Source organism: Leucoraja erinacea, chromosome 30 (genome assembly GCF_028641065.1).
Source record: "Leucoraja erinacea ecotype New England chromosome 30, Leri_hhj_1, whole genome shotgun sequence".
Lineage (NCBI taxonomy): Eukaryota > Metazoa > Chordata > Chondrichthyes > Rajiformes > Rajidae > Leucoraja > Leucoraja erinaceus.
In genome coordinates, this window is record NC_073406.1 from 11318195 (window position 1) to 11341341 (window position 23147).

The window sequence follows — 23147 nt, forward strand, 5'->3', positions numbered from 1 at the left end:
GGCATTCGAACTGAAGTTGTCCATTTTTTCGAAAGTACCGCCGGTATCCTTTCCTGTCAGAGGATGGTGTTGTCATCCTTCTAAATTCCAGTGTAGACAAGCCCAGTCGCTCCATTCTCTCAAAATATGACAGTCCCACCATTCCGGGAATTAACCTTGTGAACCTACGCTGTACTCAATAGCAAGAATTCCTCAAATTTGGAGACAAGAACTACACATAATACTCTGGGTGTGGTTTCACAAAGGCCCCGTACTACTGCAGAAGGACCTCTTTGCTCCTATACTCAAATTCTCTTGTTATGAAGGCCAACATGGCATTAGCTTTCTTCACTGCCTGCTCTACCTGCATGCTTACTTTCAGTGACTGATGAACAAGTACCCCCAGATCTTGTTGTATTTCCCATTTCCTAACTTGACACCAAATCAGATAATAATCTGCCTTCCTGTTCTTGCCACCAAAGTGGATAACCTCACATTCATCCACATTGAACTGTATCTGCCATGCATCTGCCCACTCACCCAACCCGTCCAAGTCCTCACCCTTCTCACAGTTCACACTGCCACCCAGCTTTGTGTCATCTGCAAATTTGTTAATGTTACTTTTAATCCCTTAATCTAAACCATTATTGTATATTGTAAATAGCTGCGGTCCCAGCACCGAACCTTGCGGTACCCCACTAGTCACTGCCTGCCATTCTAAATGGGGCTCCGTTAATCCCTACTCTTTGCTTCCTGTCGGGCAACCAATTTTCTATCCATGTCAGTACCTTACCCCCAATACCATGTGCTCTAATTTTGTCCACTAACTTCTTACGTGGAACCTTATCAAAGGCTTTCTGAAAAGTCCAGGTGCACTGCATCCACTGGTTCTCCCATGTCCATTTTCCTAGTTACATCTTCAAAATATTCCAGAAGGTTAGTCAAGTATGATTTCCCCTTCGTAAATCCATGCTGACTCGGACCAATCCTGTTACTGCCATCCAAATGTGCCACTATTTCATCTTTTATAATTGACTAAGTTGAACAGTTTTCCAATCTTATAGAAAATTGTTAGAGCAAGACACAGCAGAGTGAAAAATACTGAGAAAAGTATCAGAATAATGATGCAGTCTAGTTTGACACTGGTTTTCATTAACATTAGCTGCTGTGGACCTTTTTGTTATAAGTGTGGCTTGCACGCATGTCACCATGAGGTAAATGCAACATGGCAATAAATTTCTGTGGGCTACCAAATTTGAGTAGAGTCCTCCAAAATTAATAACGTAATAGACCTTAGTCATGTCAAATAAGACCAAGTGTGATGGTTAATGCAACTTGCAGCATCTCTCAAAATTGTTGCATAATTAAAATCACATCGCATTCAGGAAACAGATCTTCAGCCACTGTGGCTGAAGAAGGGTCTCGACCCGAAACATCATCCATTCCTTCTCTCCAGAGATGCTGCCTGACCCGCTGAGATACTCCCAGCATTTTGCGTCTACCTTCAGCTACTGGGAAGCGGTTTATGAACGCCCAATCATTAACTTTCCCTGTGGCAGATAGCTGGGAGATTCCTAAGTGATCACCAAACCTAGGCTTAGAATCAAACCATTTTGCCCATTTATAGTAATCTAATCCACTTGCATTATATCCATATCTTTCTGCGCCTTTACATTTAAGAGGCATTTAGACAGGCACTTACATAGGAGTAATTGGATCGGATTCCACTACTTCCACTGAGCGCACATTCCAGGTTATCAAACACTCTGTGCGGACAAAGACTCTCTCCTCGAATCCATTATGAAAACAAGATTCAGATTATCTACCCCATCTATGCTATTCCAAATTTAAACACATCCTTTAGGTCACCTCTCAATCTTTGTTCCACAGAAAACAAACACAACCTATGCAATCTCACCCCATTATTAGAGTCAAGAGCGTTTAATTGTCATATGTAATATTGTCATATGCAAAACAAGCCCAAAGTCCCTAGTCCAACCAAGGCAGTTCGTAGTTTAGCAGTGTCTGTAGTGTTCAATAGCCTGGTTGTTGGGAAGGACCTTGACTGAATGGTTTTCAGACTCCTATACCTTCTTTCTGATGGCAGAATCATAATCAAGATGACGTGGGTCAGTAATGCTGGCTGCCTTTTTGAGGTAGTGTCTCCTACAGATCGCTTCAATGGAGGAGAGGGAAGGTTACACCTATCATGGACCGCACAGGTCCACTTTTTGTAGTATCCTTTGCTCCAGGGCTTTCTATATGATTGCATCAATGTGCTGTGTCCAGGAGAGATCTTGACCCTTTCCCACCAACCCACCAATGAAGATACATTTGTGGATACTTGGTCCTCTTCTTCAACAATCAACTCCTTGGTTTTACTGACGTTGCGAGCATGGCTGCTGTTCTAAAACCATTCAATCAGATGATTGATCTCCTTCCTTATCATTACCTATAATTCATGAACAACAGTAGTGTCGCCGGCAAATTTATAGAAAGCGAGCAAAGCAGGGGTCTGAGCAAAGTCTTGTGGTGCCCATGTGCTGATGGATATTGAGGAGAAAGTACTGCGTTCTATTGATGAAAGAGGTTGAGGATCCAGTTGCAAAGGGATGTGCAGAGACCTAGTTTTATTGTCCAAGTGGTTTGGTGCAGAGTAGAGAACCAGCAAGATTGCATTCCCTGTTGATCTATTGTGTCAATAGGCCAATTGTTGTAGGTCCAGGTTCTTGCAAAGGTAGGAGTTATTATGAGCCAAAACCAACCTCTCATAGCACTTCATCATCACAAACGTTAGTGCCACCAGTCACTACACATTGAGGCATGACTTCTTGGTATTATTGACGTCCTTTTAAAGCAGAAGAACTTCTTACATTAATAATGAGATCATGATGTCCACAAACACTCCTTGCAGGTTTTGATAACGCGAAAATACAGTCCTCCAAACCAGCAAATTCATGGTTAATCTCTGTAGTCTCCAGCAAAATTACATCCATCCTGTGGTGAACTCACATCAGGCCTATAGTGCAAACAACTAACCAACCAGAACAGCACACAATATTCCCAATCTGTGTTTCACCATTCAGCTCTAATGCTGTAACAGCATAACTATATTCTGCACTCTGGTATTTTTCTCTTTGAACTATCTTCTACATTCTATGCTCTAGCCTATGAATGTCATCATAGCTTCTTCACTATTCGTTCCACCCGTATAGCCACTTTCAGAGAAGTATAGACTTGAAACCCAAAACATTTCCGTTCATCAACATTCCTTAGTTTCCCATTAACGACGTGTATCCTTTTCCCAAGTGACTTCTCAGATTGGATCATTCAGTTGTTGGAATTAAATTGCACCCGCCAATTCTCTGCACAACTTTCCGACTGAGCTATACCTTGCAAAGACCATCTTCTTCACAATCTACAACTCTGTCAATTTTTGTATCATTCACAAATTTCCTAATTCTACCTCCTTCCACATTCACATCTAAGTTGTTGGTATATTTCAACGGTCCCAGTAACAATCCTTGAAGTACATAACTGGCCACGGGCTTCCAATCAGAAAAGCATCACACCACCCACCATCTGCCAGCTCGCCTTAGATCCCCATGTGGCTTTAATCCTCCAGACCAACCCACTATTTGGAATCTTGTCAATTGCCTTGCTGAACATCAATTTAAACTACATTTACCACCCTGCCTTAAATCTTTCTAGTTACCTCAAAAAAAAAATTGATTGGGACTAGATTGCCACAACACAGAAATACTGACCATCCCTGTCTTTTCAAATATATATTAATCCGTTCCATTAGAAATTTAGTCATTGGTTACATTTCTTGATCTCAGTTAAAGTACACTCAGCTCCTACTACAAACTCAACTAGTTGGACTGGCAACAGATCAGTGAGGATAGACAGCAAATTTCCAAGATTTCTTGCACCAATTCAAATGTAATGATTTTTCTTCAAGAGTTACAGATTATATTATCCATGAACAGGGTCATGGCTAACATAATCCTGTTCATGTTCACCATGATCATCATCATACCAAGCTCCATTATAACATCGAAGGAAGACACAACATGCTGGAGTAACTCAGCGGGACAGGCTGCATCTCTGGAGAGAAGGAATGGATGATGTAGAGATAAAATGTAGTCGGAGACAGTAAGACTGGTGGGAGAACTGGAAAGGGGAGGGGATGAAGAGAGAAGGAAAGCAGGGGCTATTTGAAATCAGAATGTTCATACCGCTGGGGTGTAAGCTACTGAAGCGAAATATGAGGTGCTGTTTCTCCAGTTTGCGCTGGGCCTCACTCTGGCAATGGAGGAGGCCGAGGACAGAAAGGTCAGATTGGGAATGGGAGGGGGAGTTAAAGTGCTGAGCAACCAGGAGATTAGGTAGCTTAATGCAGACCAAGCGGAGGTGTTCAGCGACATGATCACCGAGCCTGCACTTGACACCTGGAACTGCAAATACAGTAGATGAGGTTGGAGGAGGTGCAAGTGAACCTCTGCCGAGGTCCTTGGATGGAGTCGAGGAAAGAGGTAACGGGACAGGTGTTGCATCTCCTGCGGTTGCAGGGGAAGGTACTTGGGGAGTGGATGGGTAGGGACGAGTTGACCAGGGAGTTGGGGGGAACGGTCTCTGCGGAAAGCAGAAAGGGGTGGAGATGGGAACATGTGACCAGTGGTGGGATCCCATTGGAGGTGGCAAATCCATTATAACATCATCGTAATATTAAACAGCCAATTACAAAATCATCAATCATCTCTCCTAATGCCACCAGGTTAGAAAATGTGTGACTGCATTTCTTGAATCCACTGAATATTTTTCATTTCTATTTATAGTGCACCATGTAGAAACAGGTCACATGAAGCAAATACACACATTTATTAATATTTAAAGTAATTCATCAGCATGTATATATGCCAAAGTTATAAAACAATCAATTCTGAGGAATGAGCAAAGTGGAGAAGAGCTGGGAGTGGAGGGAGAAGGCAACCATATGCTTTATGTTTGGCATTACTGACTTGGAGACAAAAGATCACCATCAAATTTTTCACAGACTAATAAAAAAACACGGTTGTCCTTTTTTGCAGAGTTTTGTGTTATAATAGAGCGATTGTTTCTCCTTTTTTTCTTTTCTTTCTAGGGTCTATTTCCTTTCTTTACTTCCTTCTCTAACTTCTTCTCTAAGGGGCTTTCTTTTCCCAACACTTTCCTGCACCTTCACGACTCTTGCTCACTTTCCTTACTTCTTTTATTTCTACCTTTTTTAAAGCTCGAAAAACGAAGTGGTACAACAAATGTAATAAGATATATGATGTGTATTACTGTAATTTACTGTACTTCTAACAAAAAAAACAAAAAAAATTCACAAATAAATTACTGACAATTCTTCCCAAAAAATAACACTGGAATATATATTTTTGAAATCTATGAAAGTCCACATCAGCCAACTTTTAACATTAGAACAGACGATTAGGAATAAAACAGCAGTAAATTCCCATGCACTACATCTGTCAAACTTAGTTTCACATTTCAACTTTTTAAAAAATCAGTTTGAACATTTAATGTTCCGTCAAGAATTCACAAAACAGGACTAGACTACTACTACTGCCAATTTTATCAATTTCATTTAAAGCCAGCCAGAAGGTCAAAAATCTTTATAACAGTGCTTAACTATTAAAAGTTATGGCCAAAAAGGGAGACCTTCACTTCTTCAAAAACGACATTGTGTAATCCATGTTAAACATCTCTTGTTTTTGCAAAACAGTACAGAATGCAAGTTACCCTCAGATCCGCGAGCAAGGCTTATCACAAGAAAGTGATAAACCAGGCAAGTTGGCATACCTTTCTACACTCAAAAATAATCTTGGTACATAGACATGATAATACCTGTATTAGATTGCATTTTCATTAAAAAAGGAAATCACACAGGAAACAATATACTGAGATCATGTCAACAAATCATTCAAAAACATAATTTGAAAATACTTTCACATGCATCTTATCACAACAATAAGTCAGAATTCCCAATTAGCTATGTGCCTAAATTTATAGCCTTGACCAAACTTTATAAAATAGCAGTTTTAATTTAAAAATTATTTTAACAAGGTATTCCTCAGAAGCCTAAGCTTTAAGATCACATAGGAAAGCCGCCATTGTCAGATTTTTAATAATCAACATGCAGACATAATTTAGAAATTATTAAAAGCAAGACTGAATGAGCAAAATTTGCCATTGATTGGTTTTACCCATGAAATGGCAGTAACAAAGAGTAACCAGCTTTCATGGTTCACAATGATAATGATGCAGGATAAAAGATCAAGTATCTGATGGAGATGCTAAGTGATAATAGTTAAAAATTCCAGCTATGGTACCAATTTACCAACTACTATTTTAGCATAAAATAAATTATGATATCAATTAATGCATTTGGAATATTGTATCAGAAGAATAAAGATAATGGTTTCAATTCTAAAGTCAAGGAGAACTGTTCATTACAGACCGTATATACGTGAAGTGTGGGAAGGTTAACAATAAGAATTTAAATAAATTTGACAGCTTGGAACGTTACAGAACGGAGAAAGAGTAGAGGCCTTCTATGCAAAAGAATGTGAAAAGAAAAGTTCAGAAGTGGAAGAGGCATAAAGTAATCAAATTACTGAAGCATAGAAAATAAGATAGTGAGCTGCTAGCATAAAATGTCACAAGGGATTGTGGTTCAGTTACAATAACAGAAGCTCGAATCAAAGGAGAGGATTGGGACTATTTGACTACAAGGGACTCAAGAAAAACAGGAAAAGGAAGAATTGATGCAGGAGGCTAGCAGTGCTGTTAAAATTATTCAAAAATGGAAAGTGGTGATGTAATTGAGTACAACATTTGTAAAATAAGTATTATGTTCAACTATTCCACTTATACAAGTCACCGATATAAGGGAGCCAATTTAAAGGCAGATTAAACAAAGATGTAGGAATCAAGAGTATGATCATGGCAGGCTTAAATTATCCCAGTGCAAACAAGGATGGTAACAGCATAAAGGGAAAGGATGAGTGGAATATGAAATTTGCGTAAGAATCTTCTTTCCAAACCAAAGAAAAAGAAACCAGTTCTTGATTTGGTTCTGGAGAAGGAAGTTGGGACATGTGGACCATGTTTCAGTTCAAAGGATTTATGCCACAGTGGGCAATATCACCGGACTTAGAAAACTTATGTGAAAGTATTTAAATAGAAAGGGGCCAGTTAATTTTGTAATGTGAAAAAAAGATCAGTTAAGTAACAAAAATAAGAGCAGAGAGTAAAGCGTGTTTTTTCTATAGACAAGTAGTAAAAGGGTAGTCAAAGAGAGTACAATAAACAAACAAAACAGTGTTACGTGAATATTTCATGTATTTCAGTAATCAAGTTGGAAAACATCAGAGATGAATGGAATCTGCATAGGTTCTGGCCAAAACATTCAATCTTCCCCTGAAATGGGTGTAGGGCCAATAACCCACATGAATGAGGCAAAATCAGAACTGAGCTTATAAATGGATGTCAATGACGAATTGCGTCTGACAACTTGAGCAAATTCTGATTAAAGAGGATTTTTGATGGTAATATATTTGATAAGAAATTTACATAATAAATGTTATCAAAATTAAAACCAATGGGGTTAAAGAGATAGTGAGAGCAAGAATGTAAATGGGATAAGGAACAAGATGAGATCAATGGTTAGCTATTTTTCAGATTGTAGGACAAGGTCCAATACCAAGGTTACATGAACTTGTTCCTTTGAAATGACTGCCAAGTTAAAACACAAAATTCTGAAAATAATGAATGAGACTGAAAGCGGCACTCAGAGAACGCCCACATGATGATAGCATGTGATCCACGGAAAAACACTACATTCTCTGGATTAATATTAAAAACAATATCACATAAAACTCTGTTGCAGCAAGAATTCTGATAGATACAATTCCTTAATTTTATCATCCATTACCAGTTTTGGTGTGGGTGGAGAAAATACTGCCCAAATACCGAAAGCCTCACTTGACAATTAACTGAGTGGGGGACGAAAATTTCCAAAAGACCATTTAAAAAAAATTAATGTTGAGTGCCTTAAAACAATAGCAACAATACAGTCTACCAATTCTGTAATTTCTCAATTGAACTTTACTAAATGCTACATTTTCCAAAGAACATTCAGTACAATGCAAATGCCATTTCTAAATAAAATATTTAATGGTTATAATAATCCATTACTGTGGATAATATCAAGTTGCATGCACAAAAAACACCAAATTTAATGTCCAAGAATACACCAAAGCCATGTAAAGACTGAATATTGATTCAAAACAGTTAAGCAACAGATCAACATCAAGCAGAAAGTACGATTAGTTCATTACATACTGCATCAGCTTGGTCATGGCATACAGAACAGATATCTTGCCCGAGGTTATCAGGACATTTTCACAAACAAGAAGCCTGATTAAAAGCATACTCACTGTATACTGGACCGTGGCTACTGCTGCTTGAGGAGGGTAGATACGATCTTCAATAGTCTGCTGTACAGGTCCTCTGGCAATTCTGTAGTAAAATGGGGTGTTAAGGAAAATTGTATGTTCAAGGAGATCTTTTTCAGTTCTATGACTGCTCATTACAGCGCTGTTCTTTCCAGCTGTAATCATATGACTCTGCTAAATCGGTCCTGCTCCCTGATGACGGTAAACCAAGTCTCCATGGTCATAGAAGTTGAACGTTCAACTCTGTGCAAATACTGCACTCACTCTGGTAACCTGACCACAGTGCAACTGAATGCAGTCATCTTACTGGATTAGTGCCAAAAAGTCAAATATCTGGCCATCTGGTTAAGTAGTTATAGAATATAATCATGCTATGTTTTCCAGCACATACTCATACGCTTTGGTGGTACAAACAATGTATCATTTTTGGGTTAATGTTTTTTTAAACCAAAACATTTGCAAAACTAGACCAGATTTGCAATCCAAATAACTTCTCAGGGCCAAATGCAACCGAATGATTAATATTTTTAGTAATTCAAGATAACATCAAAGCTTGTTAATAATTTACTCCCTGAAAAGATTTCTGCCACACAGGTCAATAATGGTCTAGTTATTTAAGATGCAGCATAATTTCTTAAAAATCATCTTAACGTCCCCCATCATTCGTGGAGATAGTATTAAAAAGCTGATATGATTGACTGAACCAGAAGCACAAATTATTTTGTAGATATTCACTGGTTTGCAAAATTAAATTAACACAATTCAAATACACTCATTTTGATGACCATCTTACGGACAATTTCGAAATGGGCTTCATTTTTGAAATAATTATTTGACCCCATTGGCTCACAGCTCCAGTGACTAAAGTTCAATCTTGTGCTGTCTCTGTGGAGATTGCTCATTCACCCTGTGACTGCTGGGATTTCCTTCAAGTGCTCCAACTTTCTCCCACATCCCAAAGGTACGCTTGTTCATGGCTACTGTTAATTACTCATAATGTTCGTGGGTGGCTGGAGAATCAAGCCCAAGTGCAGCACAATAGTTTGTTTGTTTTAGTTTTTAGAATACAGCATGGAAATCGACCCATCAGCCCACGCCAACCCAAAATCATATGTTCACACTAGTTCTATCCTATTGCACTTTGCTCATGCATTCTCTACACACGAGGGGCAATTTATAGAGGCCAATTTACCTACAAATCTTTGGAATGTGGCAGGTCACTGGAACACCCAGAGCAAACCCAGGCAGTCACTGGGAAAACATGCAAACTCCACAGACAGCACCCAAGGTCAGGATCTAACCCGGGTCTCTGACACTGAGGCAGAAGCTCAACTAGCTGTGCCACTGTTATGAGGAAATAACTTGGGAATGGGATTGCTCCGAGAGGCTTTATAGATTTATTTGGCCAAATGACTTCCTCCTAAGTAATTAGGAAATATGAGATGTGCATTATTGCTTTAGGATTTTCCTTCGTATGCTAATTATGCTAGTTTCATTAGTTGAGACAGAACAGCAAAAAAAGTGCTCACAACTTAATGTATGGTACTTCTAAAAGATCAATTCTTGACTCCCACTTGTCACCTCAAACTTTTGGGAGTTAAAATAACTAGAAATTATGCAAATTTCCTTTTGTTGCAGTATTTGTTGCAATTAAAGCCTCAGCACTGCAGGGCGAACACAATCTCTTTACTGGGAAAGTGTCAGAAGGTCTCTATCCTGCTGTTGCGATTGCTTCAACCTTGTCTGAAAATATGTGCTTTGGCTGGAAGCTGAAGACAACAGTTGTTTCTTTACTGGAACTGAGCATTCAAATCAAAAGGAGGGCAGCAACGTCCAGAGGGAAAACCTGCTCACAAAAGCCACATAGCCACTTTGTGTGTGCACCATCACCAAATTCTTTTCAACCCGTTATCATTTCCAAGCTACTTCCGTGCTATACACGGCATCAACTTCTAAACATGCTTTACATTTACAATGCTCAAAACTAGAAGTTATTGACAAGTTAATTTAGAGGCAATATGCAGATATTTCCCCCAACAAACTCCACTAGTGTGCTAGATGAACTGCCCTTCACAAACATCCAAATTATGCTCAAGATTTGTGACTGTCTCGTTGAGTGCATGATGTCAAAATGCAAACAAGTTTGTACCTTAACCACAAAGAAATTGATAAACAAGTCGCTGCTCATTGTTCATGCAAACAATGTGACGCCAGTCCCACTAACTCATTGTAAAAACTCATTAGAATACAGAAAAATACTGATAATCGATTAGTATCTGAGCAGCCAGTAGTTTCATCTGCTGCCTAGAAAAGAAATACAAAATTTGTTTTGCCATCTCTTTCAAATGAATTATGATGTAATTTCCCAGCCCTGACACAAGATACTGAACATCCTTAAGATTCAGTATTTTATGCTGTAGAAGCTCAAATCATCAGTGGGACATCATTTTCCTTTACAAAATATAAACAAGCAATTCTTCACATAATTGTCACTGGCAAAGATGAAGATGGTTTGGTAATGCAGCAATTCTGTAGCTCCACAATAATCCTGAATCTTGCTGAAAGACATTTGGCTGAACAGATACTCGTTTCATACCTATATTTTCTTCCTTGCTCTCCAAGTTGATTAAAAAACTAGTATATTTATTAAAAGGTAATTTAAAACCTCAAATTAAATGTCTGTGGTCCTGCAATTTTCAGCTACAAATTAAACATGCTCAATCCTGTGATTTTAGCAAGGCAGCAAAGTAGTTTGCACTCTATCAAATTTTACCGATATCCTTTTGCATGCCATTGTCCCCATGTTAATTTTCTTCCCTTGAATAAACAGTACAACACTGAAATAGTTAATTTGGCTCACAATGTCTGTGCCAACTATGATGTCAGTTTAAACTGCAATTTTGATTTTTAATCTCAAGATTTTACAGCATATACAAGCCAGGCATTTGTCCGTGTTTATTTACCATCTCTTGTTAATAGCTACTTCTACCCAATGCGTTTCAAAACCAGCTTAAAGCCTTGTCTTTATAATAGTGCAATATCCACGTTACAGCTGACACCAAGGTCACATCTGGGTTGCTGGAGTCGCGGACCGAGAGAAAGGTCGTCAAATTATACGGTGGGATATAGATCGGCTACAGAAATGGGCAGAAATATAGCAGATGGAGTTTAGTCTGATCAAGTGTGAGGTGTTACACTTTGGGTGGGGGTCAAATGCAAAGGAAAATCTAAATAAATAGCATGCCCCTTCACACATTGATGTACACAGGTATCTTGGGCTCCAAGTCGACAACTCCCTGAAATTCGCGACACAAGTAGATAGAATAGTAAAGACAGCATATGGAATGCTGCAGCTTAATAGGACTTTAGGCATATACAATGCTGTAGTCATGATGCCGCTTAATAGGACTTTAGTTAGGCCGAATTTAGAATATTGCATACAAGTCTGGATGCTCAGTTACAAGAAGATGTGGAAGCTTTGGAAAGGGTGTAGAGGTGGTTTACCAAATGATGCCTAGATTATGGGGTCCTAGCTACAGGGAGTGGTTGGACAGACTTGATTTATTTGAGATAGACAGTTGGAACCTTATTCCCAGGAAGGAAAAATCAAATACTAGAGGGCATAGTTTTAAAGTGAGAGGAGCAAAGTTTAAAGGAGCTGTGCAGGGCAAGATGTATTTACATGCCTATGTCTATTTATCCATCTATTTATTTATTTATTTATTTATTTATTTACCACAGCGGGCCGTGAGCGCCTGGAACGCGTTGCCAGAGTGGTGGTGGAGGCAGATATGATAGCAGCATTTAAAAGACTTTTGGATAAGCATATGGATATGCGGTGAATGGAGGGATATGGATTATGTGCATGCAGATAAGAGTTGGTCTTAGCATGACGTTCGGCACAGACATTGTAGGCAAATGTCCTGTTCTTGTGCTGAACTGTTCTGTGCTCTATGAATTATTCCCACAATTCTCAGCACAAGTACGGGAGCCTTCGGCCCACAATGTCTCTGCCGAACAAGATACAAACTCTTAGCTGCCTGTACATAATCTATATCCCTGCATATCCATGTGCCTATCCCAAAGTCTCTTAAATGCCACTATCATATCTGCCTCCACCGCAATGCATTCTAGGTACTCCCCACCCTGCGTAAAAAAATTGCTCCGCACCACTTTAAACATCACATCGCCCCTTTCACCTTAATACTATGCCGTCTAGTATTTGATATTTCCATCGTGGGAAATGTTCTGGCTACTTTATCTATGTTTTTCATAATTTTATATACTTCACTATCAGGTTTTCCTCAACCCCTGACTATCCTGAGAATATATTCCAAGTCTGTCCAACGTCACCTTGTAGCTAATGTCGCCTAATCCAGGCATCATTCTGGTCAACCTCCTCTGCAACCTTTCCAACGCCTCCACATCTTTCCTGTATTTGGGAGACCAGAACAGCATGCAACAGTCCAAACCAAAATACGGTCAAGTCCACTTTTTAATCGCAATTACCAGATGGATAACTTCTAATTGCAGCTTTGAATCAATGCACACATTGCTTTCTTTGCACTGTCAGAGCTTTGGGTTAGACATGGGAAAATATCCATCCAAACGATTGTGGTCCACAGACTATATGTTGTGCATTCCTTGTTTAAACCAATTCAAATTGTAACACCAAAAGAGAGAAACCCAAGAAAACACATTAAATTATATTAATGCTATCATTGTTGAACACAAAAATAATATTCTCTTTTCTGCAGTCATTTGATACAGGGTTATCACAACATAAATACTTTAAAACTGTTGCAGATCTTTGCCACAAATGATAATCTGGCTGAGGAGGATTACTGAAGGGAGGTCAGCAGAGATGCATACTTTCTTCGAGAAAGGGAAATTAAACAGAGAATTTTGCACACAAGTCTGCTAAACTGTACGGTCAGGCGCATTCAGCAAGAACACAACTCAGTGGTCTAAAAAAATTGATCAATAAAATTGTGTGCAATTCCTATTCCCATGTATTGTGGGGAATTCAACAGTGCTGAAAATTTCAAACAGACTAAGTTGTAAAGGAAATCCTGAAGTATTTGTTTATGCAAACACAAGTTTTTCTTCTGGATTCCTGCAACATGTAGTAACAAATCATTGCATAAATAACACTGATATATGTAGCTCTGTCCTCAGCAGACTTTAGCAAGTGTGATCATTAGAGAAAGTACTAATTTAGTCTGCTGATGAAGCTAAAACTTATCTCCAAAGCATTTTTGTTGGGCTAATAGTTGGACATTAAACATCCTTACAATTAGCCAAACAGGATGGAGATAGCACAAACAGAAGGGAAGGTTGTATCAACCAAATTGTCATAGGTGTTAATTTTGGATTATACAAAACAGTGATTGCGAAGGTGAGCTCTAACTAAAAATCATCTAGAGTTAAAGGTTAAGAAATATTTTGAGTTAACGGATAGCTTGCAAGGTAATTGCACACCATTTGACAGCAAAAGCGAGTAATGGAGAGGCTGAGTGGAATAGGTAGTTAAAGGAAGGAATTATAATTAGGGATTAGGTCAGAATTTCCTGTATTCTGTACAAGTATAAAACTTTTAGATTTTATCCAATTCATTTAGAAATATTGTGTAACACCATTTGTCATATTACTAGTAATGTTTATATTTATATTATTTATTTATCCAGTTTGGTCAGATTTTAATAAACTTTTAAGTTCCCAGCTGCACTGCTCTGTGAGCCTTAATTAGTTTCCTCAAATCCAGATGGGTTCAAAGTGAATAAGAAGGAACTGCAAATGCTGGAAAATTGACGGTAGACAAAAATGCTGGAGAAACTCAGCGGGTGAGGCAGCATCTATGGAGCGAAGGAAATAAGCAACGTTTCGGGTCGAAACCCTTCTTCAGTTCAAAGTGAACTTTGAAAACAATAGTTAGAAAGAGTGACTGCAGTCATCAGGAACAAGAGCACTACTGCACTCCCTGAAGTACCCTTATCTGATCACATTTCATCTACACCTCATCCAAAATAAATGTGTTGTAATCACAGCCCAGGCTCCAATTCTGGACTATGATGAAGGTTTCACTCTGACCATGGTATCTTCCTGACTCTTTGAATGACAAGGTTATTTTCCCGAATTTTTCTGGAACAGAACTATCTTCGAGAATGATGTGGAGGAAGGATAAAACTAAGATGCTTTCGAGCAGGTATGCCCTCCTTGGTCCAACTGTGATGAACACATTCTGCTATAAAAATCCAGCCCAAGACTCCAGGGTGACATCCGAGATGAATATGTTCAGACTATTGTTTCACATGGCAATGGATATGGGTTAAATGCAGGCAGGTGGGACTATTGGAGATGGGGCATGTTAATCGGCATGGGCAAGTTGGGACAAAGAGGCAGTTTCCATTCGGTATGACTGAAAAATGAGCAGTTTTTTTTACGCTGCAAAATCATTCATGAATCCAGTGAAAGATGTCAGAATACCACCAACTGAAAGCCAAAGTCCACTGACACATTTGCAACATAAAAACCAGCGGGGAATATTGGTGCATGAGACTGGGCTCAATTTTGTTCAGGCTACCAGGTTAGCCCAAGGAGCCAACTACATTGCACAAAACCCCTCCTGATCATAAAAACGACTAAGCATGATGGTTAGACTTGCCGTCGTCTATTGTGTCAGCTGTTTTCTATTTACATTATTACCTCACCGGTTGATTTTCTGCCTCTGGAAAAAGACAACATCAAGAATGTGACCGCTCTACAAGAGGTGAAACAAATCTGACCATAAGAACTAGGGGAGGAATTCCCTCCAATCTGCTTTTGGAAAGTTCTTGGTCCTCAATTTTCTCAACCACTTGCTTCCCATTTGTGACAAGATCTTCCCAGAAACACTGTGTGGTTTTGTTCATCCTGGGCACGGCCAATATGATCTTTATGGCCAAGCAAATCCAAGAAAGCATCACAAAAAAAGTAATGGACTGCTCCTTGCCTTTATTGACCTGATATGATGATTAATTCCTTAAGTTATAAGGTTCCATTGATCATCTCCAACATCTTGACTCAGCTTAAACTTTGTTACCATGCTGCTGCACTACAATATGACCTCCACTGTCCTGAGTGAAAGATCCAAGATTGACATATTCCACATCCAGACTAAGATAAAAAAAGATTGACATTTACAAGCTTACCATCACTCACCACGTTTGAGAAGATCTATCACCCGTTTTCAGTGTCTGTTATTAACTGTGCAGAAAACTCATACCCAAAAAACTTCAGATGGACACAAAATGCTAGAGTAATTCAGCGGGACAGGCAGCATCTCCAGAGAGAAGGAATGGGTGACGCTTCGGGTCAAAACCCTTCTTCTGACCCTTCTTCAGTCTCGACCTGAAACATCACCCATACTTTCTCTCCAAAGATGCTGTCTGTCCCGCTGAGTTACTCCAGCATTTTGTGTCTATCTTCAATGCAAACCAGCATCTGCAGTTACTTCCTACCCAAGAACCTTCAGTTTGTGGATACCTGCTGTTCACTTTGAACAAGATCATCAAGTTATGCTGGATCTCTTAAATGGCTTGTGGCCTGTCTTTGACTACCACAAACTCAAAAAGGCTTCCAAACAGCTCCCCAAGCTCAGCTAGACATCGCTCAAATGGACCAGCACTGTACATGGAGCACTTGTTTGTGCCTTGGCAGTCATCTCCCCCATCGTTTAGTACAGTTGACCCAGTGCCATTGTTGCTTTCTTTATTAGAAACATAGAAACGTAGAAAATAGGTGCAGGAGCAGGCCATTCGGCCCTTCATTGTGATCATGGCTGATCGTCCCCAATCAATAACCCATGCCTGCCTTCTCCCCATATCCCTTGATTCCACTAGCCACTAGAGCTCTATCTAACTCTCTCTTAAATCCATCCAGTGATTTGGCCTTGACTGCCCTCTGTGGAGGCCAACATTCTGCAACAAGTATTACGAGAATTTCAGAAGTCCAAAATCTTGTCTTGCAGGGCTGCCAACTTGATTCCCCACTACTGAAGCAAAAATGTGGATGCTTGACCAATGTCATGTTAAGATCCATAAGGACTTTCACCAGGAGCATTTGCATTGCATCCTGTGGATTTAATGGAAGGGTCACTGGAACAGCAAAGGCATCCTCTAAGTATCTGCAGTTGTTCATTATTTCACTATGAAACTGCACCGATTAACATCAAAGCCTTGTTCTTGAGAAATAAACAATGCAAGGTCACCTCATCCACATTACTGAAAACCTTCTCACGCACAAGCTCACCACTGGTCAGAACATGGCCAGAAGCAGAAAACCATCAACAACAATGGTTTAATGGGACATGCTGCAAACTGCTCAATGCAGTGCAGGCAGCACTGCATTGAGCTGACCTCATTAAACCAGAACCCAGGAATAGTTTATTTAAATTGATTTTGTGCCTTCTGTTCCATTAAGGCACACGCCAGTTTAAGGCCTAACAAGTCAACAGGGACGGATAGCAGCAGGTGAAAGGGACAAATGTGTGTATCCGTGCCCCTGAGCAACAAACTGCCCCAAATGCCGAAGAATATGTTCATCCAGCATTGGGCTCCTGACAGATGTCAGGCTCGATCTTGAGGAACCATTTCAATCTCCGGTCTCTTAACTCCAATTGCAATGGTTGTGCAGTACTACAAAGAGGTAGTTTTGAAATTGGTACTCTTTAATAGATCAATTTCTGCTCACATTTTATATTACTTCTCATATATCATTATGACAAAGGAGTCCATCTGCATCATCAACTTTGCTGGTTCACTAAGCAATCCCATCATTCCCATTCTCCTACTTATTTAACTGAAACCTATTCTCTCACATGCCCATTAAGTACCTTGATTCCCTGCCCTCCTCTCCTCAGCCATCAAACAGCAGCTAACTAATCTAACATGAATATAAAACAAAGTGGTGGAGGATCTCAGTGGGTCACGAGTAAGCCTTTAGGATATTACAGCACCGGGGGAATCCCATGCAGAGACGGAGAATGTCCAAACTTCACACAGATGGCACCAAAGAACAGATTCAAACCTGCGAGACAGCTGCACAATCTGCAGTGCCATTGTGCTGACCTCATATTAAACGTGATCCCAGGGGTTTATTTAAATTGAAGTTCAGTTCTTATATACAACAGCATTTCACTCAAACATTTTGTCAGGAAATATTTTCAGTTTAATCAGCAGGCTAGTAAGAAGGCAAAATGTCACCTTGGTGAACAAAAAGCTGTGCTACTTGAATTCCTTGTCAAGATTGCTACATGCAAAACAAAGTTATCTGAGAAAACAAAGTTAGCTTAGAAAATAAACTTTCAATTTAGTCATGCCTCTAAGTTTACAGTGTGGCCAAATTTGTGTAACAGTCCATGGTTAGAGTTGGGACTGAGGTAGGGAAGGGGGAGAAGTAAATAAAAAAAAAATGGAATTACTGAGAGCCATCTTTGAGATCTAATTATTTTCATAATTAAACTACTGCTTTCTCAGTTGTAGAAACTGTCAGTTTTTCACAGCTTCAACTTCCAATAAATATGAAGTTATGAATAACAATTATAAATTTGAATCTCAATAGGTTGGGGATCTAAAATATAAACTAGAACAAAAATTCTACAAAAAAAGTGACATTAAGCGTCCAGAAAACAATAACTCCAACAAACAAATTGGTTCTTTGCTGTTGACTAGAAGTCATAAGTGAAATGAGTTTACAATATCCCGAAGCTGCTAACTGGCACAACTTTGTAAAAGAAATGTCCCAAATTTACAACTTGTTTTAGCTGACCTTCGCTTTGGCACAAAAGCCAAAACAGCACAGCTTTAGCATTCTGAAACCATTCAGTCCTCCAAACAAGGTCTCACTAATACACAGAGCAAGTCTATCTTATATCCGACTCCATCATCCCAGCAATAAAGGACAACTCCAATTTCTAACCACAAGCTGTACCTGTCTACTTACTTCCTCACAGCCAGAAGCCAGCCCCCTCTATTAACTGACACCGTCTAGTTTCTCAGTTTACAAAATATTACTTTTTATATTCTCCTACCATAGTGTGTAACTTCACATTTTCTCATATTATGCTTCAGTTATTATTTTCATGACCACTGATACAGTGTGCCCACTTTCTCAGATTTGCTGTATTCCCCTCCAGCTTAATTTTCCAAACTTGGTCTCATCAGCAAGCTGAGAGGAAAAGACGATTTAATAACACCAGCCTTACACACAATTTGTGATTGGCCCCAGGAAAAATATCAGTGATATTTAATGTGGTTTGCCAAACTGAAATTAACTCATTTACTCTGGTCTTCATTTTCTGTTGAAACAGAGTGGTGAAAACAGCATATAGTATGCTTGCCATCATCAATTGCGACATTGAGTACAGGACATGGGATGTCATGTTACAGTTGAACAAATCGTTGGTTAGGCCAAACAATATTATATACATTGGCGAGACCAAACTTAAACTCAGCGTCCGTTTCGCTGAACAGTTGCGCTCGGTCCACAAAGGCCTACTGGACCATGAACCATTTTAACTCTCCTTCCCATGCCCTTACTGATCTGTTTGTCCTGGGCTACCTCCATTGCCAGAGTGAGGCCACATGCAAACTGGAGAAACAGCACCTCATATTCTGCTTGGGTAGCTTATAATCCAATTGAATTCTCCAATCTCAGGTAACCTCTCACCCCCCCCCCCCCCCCCCCCCCCCCCCCCCCCCCCCCACAATTGTTTTTTTCCCCCCCAAACCACCCCTCCCTGTGCTGCATCTGGTCTCCCACTTATTTTCCCCCACCACTAGCCATCCCACCCAATGCCCCGCCCTTGGTTCCACAAACCTTAACATTTCAGAACTTTCAGATCTAATAGACTGGGAGTGTTTTCTCTGGACCAAAAGACGTCGAGGGAAGATTTAATGGAACAAAAGGAGCAACCTTTTTCACATGATATGGAATGAGCTGCCCTCAGATGCGGTAGAAACAATTATAATGTTTAACGGGCATTTGGACCAGCACATGAATTTAAAAAAAAAACCTCAAAAGAATATGGAACACAGGCAGGCAAATGGAAGTGTAGATTGGAAGGTTACACAGAAAAGCTGGAGAAACTCAGCGGGTGCAGCAGCATCTATGGAGCGAAGGAGATAGGCAACGTTTCGGGCCGAAACCCTTCTTCAGACGGAAGAAGTCTGATTGGAATATGGGTCTGCAAAGGACAAATTTCCTTGCTGTATAACACTATAAATCCAAAACCTTTTGGCTGAGACCTTAAATGCATTTTGAAAATCTAAATATAATGCTTGCTCCTCCTTTTCTATCCTGCAAGTTACATGCCTCCAAACTTTCAGATTTGTCAAACACAATCTGTCCTTCATAAAATGTTATTTGCACTCATGCCTGAATGTTATTTAAGTCTTGCTACATGCAAAAATGAACTACTCCATTTTGTAATGAGCTGTGAATGGAATTGAACATTAGAATATTCTATAAACATCCCCATTTCTGATCTCACACTGAATGGAATGTCTTTGAAGAAGCAGCAAAAGATGGTTAAGCTCAAAATACTGCCCTGAAAAATTCCTGCAGCAATTTCTGAAATGAATGACCTTAAAACACAAAAGAGACAACCATATCCCTCTATGCAAGATATTCCTCTAACCAGTAGAGAAATCCCATTTCCCGACCCCTTGATTCAAAATAGCCTCAGTTGTTTTATCAGGCCTTTCGGTGTCACACTTCGTTAAAAGCTGCTTGATGTTCAGATGAGTATCAGTGAGCTTGGTTCTTGGTTTCTTGGTCCACCAAAATATTCCAAATGGAATTTAAACTGGAGGTGGTGAAGGGAGGGCTTAAGCCAGAAAGGGTTATTGGGAAGAAAGAGCTACTTTAAATTTAGTTGCATCTGGTTGGGTAACTATAGTTGGGTGGAGATTATTCCATGCTTTAATTGTGCGGGGGAAGAACGAATTGCTGTATACATCTGTCTTTGTAGCTGGGATCACAAATTGGATCGAATGCCCTCGTCTGCTCCTAATTGGTTTGGGTTTGGTGTAGGTCTTGTAGTCTATGTCGAGGAGACAAGAAAGAACTTAATAAATCTCATCTTTAACATTTAAATTGTTGTTATATTTTAAGAGTCATTCACATTGTAAACTTTAATAAATCCTTTTTCCACTTGCTATGCCTGCGTGTTCTTCATCACAATGGGAACCTAATAGGCAGGAATGGCTGCGCTGTTGGAGAGCCACTAAGAGTTGGGAGGAGGTTGAGGGGAGATGGATTGAATGCGTGGGGGGGGGGGGGGGGGGGGGGGGGGGGGGGTAAAGTACAGGAAAAACCTCATTATTGGCACTCCGAAATTGCTTTTTGATTACAAACATTCATGATTAGATTCAGCTTTGCTCCATTCCATTGGTTGAAATTGGCTATATTTAAGAGGGAGTTAGATGTGCCCCTGGTGGCTAAGGGGATCAGGGGGTATGGAGAGAAGGCAGGTACGGGATACTGAGTTGGATGATCAGCCATGATCATATTGAATGGCGGTGCAGGCTCGAAGGGCTGAATGGCCTACTCCTGCACCTAATTTCTATGTTTCTATGAAAGATCTCTTTCATTGAACAAACCTCATTCCTACAATTGATCATGTGAACCTTCAATGCACTCCCAATTTCATGAGTGAATCTTTCCTTAAATAGGGATGCCAGATATGTTAGTTGCAGTCTCATCAGAGCTCATTTTAATTTACAATCAGACATTCGCTTTTGTACTCAAATCTTCGAGCAATAAGGGCAACCATACAATTTGTCTTGCAAATCATTTGCGATGCTGATACATCAAATGTCAGTAATTCAGGTACGTGGACATCAAAGTCCCTTTGAACAGTCTTTCCATCTCTCACCAGGGCCAGAGTATTGACTGTGAAGTCCCTGCCCTGGTTTGACTACCCAAATTCACACTTCACACTTATCAAAAGTCTTGCTGAGGTCCATCTAGATGCCGACTATGGCCCTGCTTCCGTCCACCTTTTTGGTTACTTCTCCAAAAACCTATGCAAATTGAGACGCAATCTCCAACATACAAAAACTTACTGACTATCCCCATTAACCCAACAAATGCTTGTACATCTCTTCCCTCAGACACAGATGTAAACCCGACTACAGCAACATAACTAATGTTGCTATGAAGTAATCAAAAAGCAAAAAAAATACTGCAAGTGTTGGAAACTGCAACACAGAAGAGGTCAGACCTCCACAGCTAGGTTAGACCTCCACAGCCTTCTAATCCTCTAAATTCCAATCTCTAGGTTTCTCTGGCTTCAATGCAACTATTCTGATAACACTGTTTTCACCCTTTGCTTTTAAGATTTCTTCCTTCATCTTTAACAATAGCATAACCACCACCATTAGGTGACATGGCTCTCAACTGCACCTTTTCCATTCCCTATAATCCTTTCAACAACTGAAATTAAAGACTTCCTCACGTCCACACCATCCTCTACAGTCTACACCCAATGGAACATCTGCCAAAATTATCACAATTTGCAACATATGCAACCTTGATGCAAAATTATCAATGTGTAACATTACCTCAGTATGTCCTCTCTCTATAGATGCTGCCTGGCCTGCTGGGTTTCACTAGCATTCTTTATTACTGTAGATTTTTCACAACTGCTAGGTTCTCTATCTTGCCTCCAGTATTATTTTATTCTCTATTCTCATTCATCTTCCAGTTACAGTTTTCCTATCAGATTAGTCGCAATTAACATACCTTCACTATCCTCTCCAAACCAGCACCAATACGTCCATAGACACAAAAAGTTGGAGTAACTCAGCTGATCAGACTATGGTCTGAAGGGTCTCAACCCGAAAGGTCACCTATTCCTTTTCTTCAGAAATGCTGTCTGACCCCTGTTACGCCATCTTTTTGTGTCTATCTTTGGTTTAAACCAACATCTGCAATTCCTTCCTGCACACCAACATGTCCAGTATCCTTCTTCCACGGACTCCACCATAATCACAGATCATACATTCTCTCCAGTCCTGTTTCTCTGCAACGTATAACATTTGTGATTTCTAACTTTGCTACCTTTGATGAGGTCATCAATCTGAAAAGTTAACTTTTGCCTGATTTGCTGAGTACTTGTAGCATTTTTTGGTTTTAATGTTGTGAAGTATAGCTGGAGTATAATGACACAAAACCATTTTCAGCTTCTAAGTAGAATGCTTCATAGCAACATAAATCTGTTAAGGAATCTAACTTTTGGTATACCCAAAGTTACTATTCAAGAAAATAATTCTAGTAGCTCATTAAATGTAACATTGTCAATCACTTCAATATGCTATCCCATAGGGTTTTTTTTACATTTTCAAATTTACAACTCAAATATTGTCAGGTAACAGCTGTTTGCATAATAGAAAACAAGGATACAATATGCTCTGGTAGGTGCATAAGCATGTCACACATTTACTTGTTTTGGTTTGAAAAAGACCAGCAAAGCATTTACTACAATAAGGAAATAAAACTGCCCAAGATTCTCTCTATATAAAATGTCCACTGTTTTCTACCATCCTCCCCACCCCCATGCGTTCCCATCTTCCAACTCAGTATCTCTCTCAGCCAAATCAGTTTTTGTAGGAGACACAAATG

General features: G+C 39.7%; 1 protein-coding gene across 9 annotated transcripts in view; it reads right to left on the reverse strand.

The window, feature by feature from the left end:
- LOC129711635 (eukaryotic translation initiation factor 4 gamma 3-like) overlaps nucleotides 1-23147 on the reverse strand; it is a 189340-nt gene that overhangs the window by 151250 nt on the left and 14943 nt on the right. For all 9 annotated transcript variants that reach the window (XM_055659431.1, XM_055659429.1, XM_055659426.1 and 6 more), the window contains one exon: nucleotides 8466-8547. Coding sequence is in view for 6 of the 9 variants with exons in the window: in XM_055659426.1 (XP_055515401.1) it covers nucleotides 8466-8547 (82 nt within the window). In the remaining 3 variants the exon portion in view is untranslated. The remainder of the gene's footprint in view (nucleotides 1-8465; nucleotides 8548-23147) is intronic.